This window comes from Ascaphus truei, chromosome 9, assembly GCF_040206685.1.
Source record: "Ascaphus truei isolate aAscTru1 chromosome 9, aAscTru1.hap1, whole genome shotgun sequence".
NCBI lineage: Eukaryota > Metazoa > Chordata > Amphibia > Anura > Ascaphidae > Ascaphus > Ascaphus truei.
Genome location: NC_134491.1, coordinates 18,561,719 through 18,573,987, shown reverse-complemented (window position 1 = coordinate 18,573,987; position 12,269 = coordinate 18,561,719). Strand labels below are relative to the sequence as shown.

Here is a 12,269-nt window from a genome sequence, read left to right as displayed (position 1 = left end):
TTTGTTAGAGAACCCATCTCTGGCAAAACATACGTCCCTATCTCTAGATTATATCAGTTGTATCACTAGGCCTGGCCGAGGAGTTTACAGGCCATAAACTATTACTTAGTACTTTAACACCCAAATCTAATTATACTCCCTTTGAAAACCAGCATAGACCCATGACAAGACTGGACCTGTCATAAACCCAATACATTGTATTTTTAAACAGAAAGTGTACCTTCATTAACCCTTGAAGCGCCAGATGGATTAAAATACATCTCATATCATGACCAACACTAATATATATCGGCAGCTGTTCCGATTATAAACCTGTTACCTCCGGTTGGATTCAGTATGACAGGGGAGCGCACACTTTTTTTTCCCTGCGCCTCCCTGCTGGCAGTTCCCCACTCTCTGCGCCCCCCTTCTTACCTCGGCGTCTACGTCATGACGTCACGTTGCCATGGCAATGTGCCGTCACATGACCTCACAGTGTCATTTGAAGCCGCGTTGCCATGGTGACGCGTCTAAGAAGCCGCCGGAGCTAAGGTAAGTGCAGTTTACAGAGGCCTTTGCCGTTTCCCTGACAATTTAAGTGCCTTCGGGAAGCGCGCGGGGCCTCTGTAAACCCCGTGCCCCACAGTTTGCGCACCGCTGCAGTATGAGGTCATCTTGATACGCTTTGAACAGTGAACTACGTTGGTGCTATGTACAAAATTCCACTCGCCACTACACCCTGTCTTTACTTCTCCCACACCATCACGGTGGCTAGAACTTTGCCCCGTTTTTCTATTGTACATTGCACCGCTTCTGTAATGTATAACTAAATCAGACATTTATCTGCGTAGTCTGTCACGTACTGCACACCTGTGAGCACGTGACCTGCATACGGCACAAGGGTTAATACACAGCTCGCAAGGTTGCCCACTCTTCACCTTCGCAAAGGTCCTTCAAATGGACAATATCTCCCCTAAATCCGTCCCCATATACCACCAGTCACGTATAGCACACAAGTGAGTACGTGTCTTACATCTGCAACAAGGCTTAATATACACAGCTTCTTTAGCCAACTCACCTTCTCCGCAAAGGTACCTCCAGTGAGTTAATATTAACCCTCTACTCAATTGCAATCTCATCTACACGCTTCCACCAACCAAGAGATGCAAAAATATGTCATTAATAAATCTACCAGGGTCTCAGGTCCCTGTTTATAATAGAAAAAAACTATGCACTTAGCACATAAAAATCTGTTGAGACAAAATGTGTTCGAATATGTAAATACTCTCTCCAGAGCGTGCAATCAGTTCATTCAGTGTGTGTGTGTGTGTGTGTGTGTGTGTGTGTGTGTGTGTGTGTGTGTATGTGTGTATATATATGTATGTGTGTATATATGTATGTGTTTATATATGTGTGTGTGTATATATGTATGTGTGTATACATTTGTGTGTGTGTATAGGTGTGTGTGTGTATAGGTGTGTGTGTTTGTTATGGACGGATCAGGCCGGAGAGGAGGGAATGTGTGGGTGCAGAGCTTCTTACCTTACAGCATACAGCCAGCAGCAGCTCCCTCCTGCAGCCCGGGAGTCGGACCCCAGCTGCAGCCATCTGCTATGGGAGGGGGGGATCGGACGGGAGCCGGACGGAGAGCACAGAGGGCATGTGGAGGGGGGAGCTGCTCGTGGGTAGCGGTGCTGGCGGTGCCGGGGAGGCTGAGGTTTGCTGTGAGGGGGGGGTGTGGGTAGAGTTAAGGCGGTGGCACCGAGGAGCGTGCGCCGATGCCCTTGGGTAGCGGTGCTGGGGAGGCAGGAGTTTGCTGTGGGGTGGGTGGGGAGAGGTGAGGCGGCAGCGCCGATGCCCGTGGGTATCTGTGTCAGCGGCGGGTGAGTGTGACCAATGAGAGGCGTGGGGGCGCGGGGAGGCTGAGTGACAGACCGACGGACCAATCAGATTGCCTATAGGGACAGGCACATCCAACGTTTTAAATATAGATATAGATTCCATGTTCCCCCGGGAGCCTTCCCATTCTTGATGGATTTTATGTGTCTTTGCTACTACTTCTGGAAGGATGCATGGTATATCAGTGGTGATTTATCTTGCTCTACATCCGCTTGATTGTGTCCTGTGTTACCTGAGTTCACGCACAATTTCTCATGAAGTTCTCACCGTTGATAAGTACAGGCAAGTATTGTTGGTCCATTGTCTTGTTTGAGTGCACTAAGTGCTTCTTCCCATTTATAAGTCACTGTTCATCTTTGAAGGTTAAGGCTTTGGACATGGTCAGGCAGATGGCCCTGAGCCGCGCTGAGGCAGCGGACTTACCCCCGGCACCCTTTGAGGGCGGCTTTAGGAGGCGCTTGCGGAGGTGGAGGAGACAGATCAATTTAAGTTTTGGCGCTGAGGGGAGCGGAGGGCCGGTCACGTACCCGATTCACGGAATGAGGGCGAACCAGCTCCGTGACGTCACTAGCCCGCCGCCGGACGGCGCGCGCACTAAGGCCAGGGAAAGCGCGCGCTTTCCCTCAGCCTCCGCGCGCCTCCGCACGGCTGCAGTGTCTATGGACTCGGCCTAAGGATAATGCAGTGTTTAAGCACGTGTTCTTGTTGGGATGTAGACCGTTTCATTCTTGATTCCGTTGGGTTTGTTCCATGTCCTTTTTCTATTTGGATTGTTCTTAAAGAATGAATTCACGATATAGAAATGTAAGGTATCCCCTACACTCAACAAGAAGCAGCAGACATGCTTAGTAGGTATCAAATATAGCCACTCTTAAGTCAGGTAAATAACAAAAATAATCAAATCTGAAGAATATTGGCTGTTTTACTACATTCGACACTGAGGATAAATGGGTTATCACTCGGATTAAAGAACTGCTAGAAATAGTAGTTGGTGAAGATAATAAGAGATCAAGATGCATCTTGATGATGCGAAACACGGGTCGGTCACATGATAGACGTCACTTACTCAGCTTCACCAGTCCTGGGCTGTCTGATCGTTAATCGGAGCTCGTGTGTGCTACTGCGGACAGAGGTGAGCGCTGATTTATTCCATTGCTCTGCCTTCTAAATTGAGGATCACTGCTATAGGCAGTTATATGTACAATGAACGGATCTCTTTACGACGTGTGTGTGTGTGTGTGTGTGTACGCACACTATAATTGTTGATAATTATATTGTGAAATTCTGCAGAACCCCAACCCTCTCTAATAGGGCGTCTGAGATCAGATGCATTGTAAGGAACCCCAACCCTCTCTAATAGCGCGTCTGAGATCAGATGCATTGTAAGGAACCCCAACCCTCTCTAATAGCGCGTCTGAGATCAGATGCATTGTAAGGAACCCCAACCCTCTCTAATAGCACGTCTGAGATCAGATGCATTGCAAATTCTTCTGTATTTGGTATAATTTTGAAAAGACCTGGAAATTGCTGGGAACCCTTTAGGGATGCCCGGGGAACCCCGTTGAAAAACACTGGTCTACTTCCTTTCTATAGCAGGGCATGTGCCGGTTCTCATTAGTCTGCAGTCTGTGTCTCTAGTAGCTAATATTGGTTATATCTCTAAATGACTGAACACTGCTAATTGTATCAACATTTGATACTACTGTGAGTAATGACGTTTTGGTTACCGTACTATTCTAACAAACCCCTCCCAATATTTACAAACCACTTTCCCAGGACTTGGTGTTTAATTTTAAGTGTTTATATTGATCTCTTAATAACTTGACCAACAACTATTTTGTAATCAATATTTAATAAAGTAAAGTCTTTTAATCTAACGATAACCCATTTATCCTGGGTGTAGCGTGCAGTAAACGGAGCCCTTTTTCTTATGTAATTAATTACCTAGTTTCCTGTACTCACCTTCACCTTTTTTCACCTTATTTGATAAATTGCTGAGCAAGATCTGCCTTGTGTTTTTAAAGTAAGCAAAATATATACAAATCTAGCACTTCTACAGTTAGACAATAAGAAGCACGCACTGCAAAATATATATATATATATATCTATATCTATATATATAAATATCCGAGTTCATTAACGGTGACCCGTTCCCATGGAGTCATTTGTTATTACACCGCCTCCCACGCTAAAGGGGAACTAATTACTGAGACGGGCGACATAGCAACAGACCATACAGGGGTGTCCAACTGCAGTCCTCAAGGGCCACCAACAAGTCAGGTTTTCAGGGTATCCCTGCTTCAGCACAGGTGGCTCCGTCTTCGACTGTTGCCGTACCTGTACTTACCCACTGATGTTTTGTCTTTTTTCTGGGTCCCAATCTTTGCATAGAAATCTCCCTAATGATCTTGAGGCAGCAATTTCCTGTGCTGTTAAGTTGAATGACTTTGTCTGAGAGGTTTGATGTTGGGGCATACACTTTGGTAATCAGAAGTTTGTGTCTTTGTCCTTTTGAATATATGTTTTGTCATCTCTTGTCTTAGATGAAGCCTACTCCACTGGTTCTTCCACTATCTGTACCTCTAATAGAGGTTTCCACCTTTTTGAGCTCAGTGAGGCCGTCATCTTTTCTTCTTACTTCACTACGGCCAACAATATCCCATTTCATCTTTTCGAGCTGGTCTGCCAGTTCTTGCCGTGCTGCTTCACCGGAGATAGTCCGGCAGTTGTACGTAGGCAGATTGAGAATTGAATGACAGCTGATGTTTAACTTCCGGAGATTCTTAGCAGCGTCTGCCTTCATCCTAAACTCGGTCAAGCTAAGGGACAATCCGGCCACTGGAGAATCAGGGTCATTGTCCGTAAAGACACTCTCTGTAAACAATGACACTGCTATTATAACAGGGGAACCTGGCTCAATTTCTGGTGTTAGCTCCTTGTGACCTTGGACAAGTCACTTTATCTCCCTGTGCCTCATGCACCAAAAATATAGATTGTAAGCTCATCTGGGCAGGGGCTGTCTGTAACTATCCTATGTGCTGTGTACAAGAAAAAAACTATTAATTATATTCATATTTAATTCATCTTGAGGTTGAAGACTTATTCATTTGCATGTTGGCAAGTACCTGACTCACTTTAGCCGGATATATTGTTCCAGCTTTCATAGTATGGTTGAACCTACCAGCACAAGTGCCACTATACATCTTCCTGCCACTTCGAGGCAGCGAGATTAGGATTTGATGGAATGTCAGTGTTCTCGTCTTCGGGCGTGCGTCTCAGCAGGAGGACACTTTGAACACACACACACACATCATAGTAATCTGTGTGTTTCAGATTAGATTACAACAGTTTAACACATTTACGAGCTATGAAGGAAAAACTCCTATTTCTCGTTTGACGAAGGTTTTCAGGATATCTCTACTTCAGCACAGCTGGCAGTCAATGGCTTAGTCGAAGACTGCACTACCTGTGCTGAAACGGCATATCCTAAAAACCTGACCTAGCTCGTGAGGACTGGAGTTGGCCACCCCTTTAATTCCAGTCTGATGTCACTGCCCTCACTTGAAAGGAAGGGCCAATAAACAGGTGACACGCAAAGGATTCTGGGAGAGGAAATGGCAACCATCGTCTCCCTAATAGAGCGGCCAATTCTTAAAATGAAAACGGTTTAGTTCTTGTAATTGGCTGCTCGTTCCTGGGATGTGTTTTAACCTTTTGGAGTGCACTCATGATGTACCTGGCATGGCGGTTTCCCTGGTACCAGGTACATCATGGCAAAAATGCTTGTTTTCTACCGGTTGGGCTGATTGGAACGGCAGTGCAGCTTCCACCGTTTACATCGGCATGGGGCGGTCATGTGGTCACACCTGGAGTGGGTTACATTACTGCAAATGCCTACAGTACATTGGCACTGTGGTGCCACCGGACCTCTGGCACTGGAAAAGTTAATTATCTGTTGAATTCCACCTTTGAGACACACAACATTTTTGTGCTGAATAAATATGGGAAGTACAGATCGAAATCCCAAAAATAAAATGGAATGGTCCAACCTGTCTATCGTTGTTGGGTGTTGTATTAAGAAAAATTATGAATCATAATTAATTGCGATTGATTGTAATTTAAAAAAAATTTTTTACAGCTGTTTATAGCATCACTTAAGTGTTGGTGACTCATGAGTTATTTAAGGTGTGATTCTATTTCATACAAACAACGTAAACCACAGTGACGCCTAGAAAATCATCCAATCGTTATTATTGCCATACCATTCAGCTCTGATGCTGGGAAAACCTGTTTCTTTGGGGAATCCAAAGCTTTTATTTCACTAACATCAACGTTTCAGTCCCTTTTAAGAGACCTTTCTCAAGAAGGTGGTCTCTCGAAGGGAAACGTCGATTTGTGTGAAATACAATATTTAGCTCTTCATTTAAGATGCCTGTGAACACCTGATTACCGTAAGCTGAATATTCGTATCTGCTCCATATCACCCAGGCCAAGTAAACTATTGTTTTGGGAGTACCACCCCCACACACACACACACACACACACACACACACACACACACACACACACACACACACACACACACACACATACACACATACACACATACACACATACACACATACATATACACACATACACACATACACACACACATACATATACACACACACACACACACACACACACACTTCTAACAGGATATGTTATTGTTATTTGGGGAACCATTGTGTGTGTCTATATACTGTAGAGTACAAAGGCAGGGGGGCGCAGAGAAAAAGGTTTGTGCACCCCTACTACAGCATGTAATATGTATCTCACACTGCTCTTACCAGAAGCTAGATAAAAGCTGCCTAGAAACCAGGAATATGCGGTCCAAAAAGTATGAAGAGCCATGTAGGATTGAAACGTTGCAAATTTCAATTTTGTAGTATTTAATGGTTGTGTGTGTGTGTGTGTGTTTGTGTGAGTGTGTGTGTGCGCGCAGTCATAGACAGAGAGCATCTACTTCTGACACCTTCCAGTTACCTCCATGGAACGCTCCGAGCACACGTGTCTTGTCTCTTCCTTTCCAGGCAGACAAACGAGCGCATCACAATGCGTTGGAGCGCAAGCGCAGGGACCACATCAAGGATAGCTTCCACAGCTTGAGGGACTCCGTCCCTGCGCTCCAAGGAGAAAAGGTCAGCACCAATAACGGAACCTCCTCTGTGGTTTATAATGTACGGTTCCTCATAGCTGTGATTTTTTTTTGTTTTTAAATCTTTTGTTATTCAGACGCTGCATTGTTTTGCCATCCGCCAGAGGAGTCCCAACCCACAAATGTATCTGCAGGTCCCCAAACCACCGTCATTCACCCCTTTGTCATGTCATACAAGGGTTAAGCTGCACACAAGGATTCGGGGTAATGGCATGCATATAAACACACTGGGCATGTCATGACAAAGTGACTAGGAAGCTAATAGTAACACACCACGTCCGATTATTTCGACAGTACGTCATGACCCAATATCGTCTGCAGCTTTGCTACTGTATGATGGGACAACGGGTTCTCTGTCTTTGCTGTACTCAGCACGGCTTGTCACTTTGTTAACCAACGCAACCAAATTGCGTCTGCTTTTTAGTATAGATAGGCAGTGCCAGGAAAATAGAATTAGTAGCATAAACTGACAATAATAAGCAGACGTCAGGGTATCCTGTTTAAAGGCAGGCATCACCTTTTTACATCAGTTTTATTTCATTTTTTTAAAGCATATTGAAGGGAGTTCTCGTGTTCCCACTTGGGTGATGTCATTTATGCTACAGGAAGTCTTTAATTTCACATAACATTCGTTAGATGATGGGGGTGATACAGTGTAACTCAATTATCTAGCAGTATAAACACTTGTGACACGGAGGATACATCACTGCTATATTAACTGTCCCTTTCAGGTCCTGCCACTTCCGCGGCCACAGACCCTCCGGCACTGGCGACCACGTGACCGGCTCTCCTGGTTCTGGTGACCGCAAGGGGATAGTTTTAGTTGACGGTCGGCGCTGATTGCGAACGCTGAATAGGAAGCGAGCAAAATGCCGTTGACATGCAGCGTAGATCGGAGCCTTCAGCTTGGCGCCCTTCCTGGCTTACGCTGCACGTCACTAGAGCACTGAAAGGGCTGAAACTTCATACCAAAATCAACACCCCCCCTCCCCCCCCCCCCCCGTCCTGCTCTTACCAAATGGTCCCTGCCACAAGCAGTGCCATAAATGACCTCTTAAGAGGCGAATGCTGGACAGCAGAGATGCAGAACATGGCGGCACACAGAGGGGAAGCATGAGCTCCATTACTTGGGATGATTTAGTGGGAATAGTTTATTGATACTTAGTCCTTTCTTGATTTATATTAAACACACTTACTACCTTACATGGGGACGTTCAGATTAGTTTTTCCTAAATGGGGTCTAGCTGCCTTTCGGACTATCCACTAATATTCAAGCCAGAGAGGTTCATACAATGAGGCAGACGACTTTCTGGTCAGACATTCGTTTTCAAACCAGCCAATAAAACACTTTTCTTTTAAAGGCGTCTCGAGCCCAAATACTGGACAAAGCCACAGAGTATATACAGTATATGAGGAGGAAAAATCACACACACCAGCAAGATATTGATGACTTAAAGCGACAGAATGCTTTACTGGAACAACAAGGTAAATGGATTCGATTTATTTACTTTTAAACATTCTCAGGGGCCAGCAGGGCATGGTGGGGGTTAAGCGAAGGGTGCCCCAATGCCAGGCTGCTAGTGTGTAAATGTAGCCCCCAAGGAACAAGTTGGCCAGTGGCTGTTTCGGTAGTGGGCAAGTGCTCTAATTTATAATGGGGTCTCCAAGAGTAGGGGATCTGGGTGTGAAACTGCTGCAGTCCTGCTCTTCGCGGTTCCGCGGCTCAGCTAGAATAATCGCTTATTTTGTAAAACGCCGGCAGGAATTTTAACTCCAGTACTTGACATACGGTAGCTGAATGTAATCTCTGGAAGACTAAGCATGGTCATGATTCCAAAATGGACTGTTAACAATAATGAAAGGCCCAGCAGCCCGTGTGCCGCGGCAGCCCGTGTGCCGCTGGAGAATGCTGAGGGGAGCAAATTCTTAAAGGTGAAAAACATGTTGAATATGCATTTTGCGGCCATAGAAACTGACTATTTAGCCCCCTTTTGGTGCTAGCATTTCTGTACCTATGTAGCAGGTACCCTATGTTTTTGGCTCCTGTAAGTCCAGCTGTACCTTACACAGAGTTTGTTTTTGTGAGTAGTAAGCTGCATAGGTTATTTGACTTCCTTTGGAAGTACCTCTGTCTAGCACAGGGGTGTCCATCTCCAGTCCTCAAGGGCCACCAACAGGCCAGGTTTTCAGGATATCCCTGCTTCAGCACAGCTGGCTCCATCGGTGGCTTAGTGAAAGACTGGGCCACCTGTGCTGAAGCAGGGATATCCGTAATCCTGACCTGTTGGTGGCCCTTGAGGACTGGAGTTGACCACCCCTGGTCTAGCACGAGTAGAGGAACAGTGGTACCTATTTTATAGCTACAAAATGTTGACGTGCTTGCCCTATTAACCAGTATGCAGGACCCTTCCACGTCTAACACCGCACGTCTCTCTCTCCCTTCTCTCTCTCCCTTTTCTCTCTCCCTTCTCTCTCTCCCTTTTGCAGTTCGCGCACTGGAGAAAGCGAGGTCAGGCTCACAGCTACAATCCAACTACTCCTCATCTGACAGCAGCCTGTACACCAACCCCAAGGGCAGCACCATATCCGCCTTCGATGGAGGCTCCGACTCCAGCTCCGAGTCGGAGCCTGAAGAACCCCAAAGCAGGAAGAAGATAAGAATGGAAGCAAGCTAAACGAAGACACAGCAATAAAACCAGCAGCCTGTACCCAATTCTACGTCTTCAATCCCTTCTCCGCTCATCATTATACCCTGTCAAGCTGTTTTAAGGACCCTTTTTTTTTTCGATTTCATTAGGCTCTTGGACTGCCTTTTTGTTTCGTTTTGATCCCCCTCACTGTCTCGCTCTCCATTATTTTTTTTTATCCTTTACCGATATTTAAATTCATGGGCAACATCCATGTCTAGAATGGATAGGAAATGGAAAAAGCGTCATGCTTTGTGCTCCGTGGCATGTCATTACCCAGAATCCTCGGTTGCCGTTTGCCCACTGTACGGCATGTGACAATGGGTGAGTGACGTCGGTTTCGGGGGGGGCATGCGGCGGCGGGCCTGTCCAGCTACACTCATGTTTTTTTCTCTTCTTATATCTGATTTATTTAAAATCCCATTTGGACATTATTATTTTTTTTTTTTTTGCAAAGAAAACTACAACTCCGTGCCACGCGAGATGTCGGATCCGTACATACTTTGGTGCTGCAGTTTTCTAAAACAACCTTCTGGGCTAAAATTAGCATTAAACATCAAATCTGTGAACAGTTGTATTTAAAAAAAACAAAAAAACAAAAAAAAAAAACCCCCATCCCATTTTAAGCAATTAACATTAATTACCCTTTTTTTTAGCATATTTTACACATCGCTGAATGTGGAGGATGGGTAAGATTTCACTGGGAGTAAAGGATGAATTATCATTTTGTTTTTTACACGTTTGTTTGTATACAGGCTGTGTCTCCATTTAAATATTCATCAGATGGAATTCAAACTCACAAAACCAATGACGCCCACCGCGTAAGTAGTCTCAAAACAGGGTGAAGTTTTCTTTTATTTATTTTGTCAACTTTCCTGCGAGAACCAGCTGTTAACCACTCGGCTGCCGGCGAAGACTGTGTCGCCGGTCCTCTCGGGCTCGCCAAGGGGTTGCATTTTAGTATGCTATCTTGAGATGATTCTTTCATTAAATATATTAATCTACCACTCAACACAGGATGCCTGTGATATGAGCCATTCATGAAGCGAAGAACAGCTGTGTGTATGTATTTTGCCAAATGAAATTTGATCTTGCGTACAAAACACGGCGATCTCGTGCAGCGCGTTGAGAAGTCACTACTGAGATTCAGTGCACCACAAAGAAGACCTACCTGGCATTTAACTCTGGGTTTTGTGTCCCGAGGGAACGGGGAAAGTATAGGTTAACAGGAGATAATTGTTTTGTGCTGTCCTTTTATTTGTTTCCTGCTTTTTGTCCAGTTATTTGCTTAGTGTATACTACGATGTAGGTTTGTAACTCATGTTTTGATTTACCTGCAGGTGCACAACAATAATAAAAGGTGCATTCCCCCCCCCAGCCACCCAAAATGAGACCGATCTTGAGTGAGTTCGGTGTGATGCCCCTAAAAGCAAACTACTAACTTCATTTAAAAACACCACAAAAAAAAAAAACCTAGTTTGTTGTCTTTACCTTTTAAAAAAAAAATAAACAAATTCCCAACGGCCCTGTTTACAATGCAGACTTCGAAGGCCCTTATAAGACCAGCTGTTTTATCCGGAGTTCTGCTGCTGATGCGCTGTGACGTCCTGTGATGTCACAAAGTGGGAGGGGCTTAGCAGCCATGTTAATAATTGGTGTTGGGCTCCTTTTTTCTATGTATAAAACACACCGCTTAATAATCAGCGAGCAGGTGAAATCAGACATCTGATGGCATAGTATCGCAAAGACCTCTGTGAAAACAAATGAGCGGGGGGGGGGGGGGACTGCACCTTATAATTTGTAGAATAATCACAAAGCAAGATGAGTGCCACAGAAAAAGGGAATCGACCTTTGACACATTAACGGGCAGAGGGGTCAGTATTGCTCTGCAGTACACTACCGGCCCCTTTTGTCAGCGAAGGGTTTAGAACAGGGGTGGCCACTTATTGAGCCACCTGTGCTGACGCAGGGATATCCTGAAATCCTGAGCTGTTGGTGGCCCTTGAGGACCGGATTTGGCCGCCCCTGGGTTAGAAGCTCCCTTAGAATTGTGCATGCAAGAGAAATGATTGTGCTTCACAAGCCCTTATAGAGTCGGGAGCCGCAATATTGGTGAACAGAAAAAAATGCAATTATTATTTTGAATAAATTTACTAATATTTTTTTTGTTTTGCATAAATCTTAGTGTGCCCGCTGAATATTTCTTTTGATGTTCCTTTCTACCCCATTGAAAATATAGGTATGTTGTACATACTGCCCATCGGCCATCTTACAAGTTAAGGCTTACCTTTACTATAAGACTATAAATAAAATCTTATTTTATCCTTGTAATACGGTCTCTCCCTTAATCCTTACCGAAAGGCAATTTATAGAACGCATTCTTTTGCAACAGATTCCATATTCTTGGGCCAGTATATTTTAAACAGATTATCAGTGACTTTTAATATTTGTTTTAATTAGTTGATGTATGTGTAACTGGTTTCATGTATTTTTTTTAATTTGTA

The 12,269-nt window shown here is 44.7% G+C and overlaps 1 protein-coding gene across 2 annotated transcripts in view; it reads left to right on the top strand.

Annotated features, from left to right (window-relative positions):
* MAX (MYC associated factor X) overlaps positions 1 to 12,096 on the top strand; it is a 30,597-nt gene extending 18,501 nt beyond the window's left edge. Inside the window, exons 2-4 of one of the 2 annotated variants that reach the window (XM_075613523.1) lie at positions 6,954 to 7,100; positions 8,440 to 8,563; positions 9,566 to 12,096. In XM_075613523.1, the coding sequence (XP_075469638.1) occupies positions 6,954 to 7,100; positions 8,440 to 8,563; positions 9,566 to 9,753 (459 nt within the window). In that variant the 3' untranslated portion in view covers positions 9,754 to 12,096. The remainder of the gene's footprint in view (positions 1 to 6,953; positions 7,101 to 8,439; positions 8,564 to 9,565) is intronic. The other variant, XM_075613524.1, reaches the window with a different exon arrangement.
* The last annotated feature ends 173 nt before the right edge of the window (positions 12,097 to 12,269 follow it).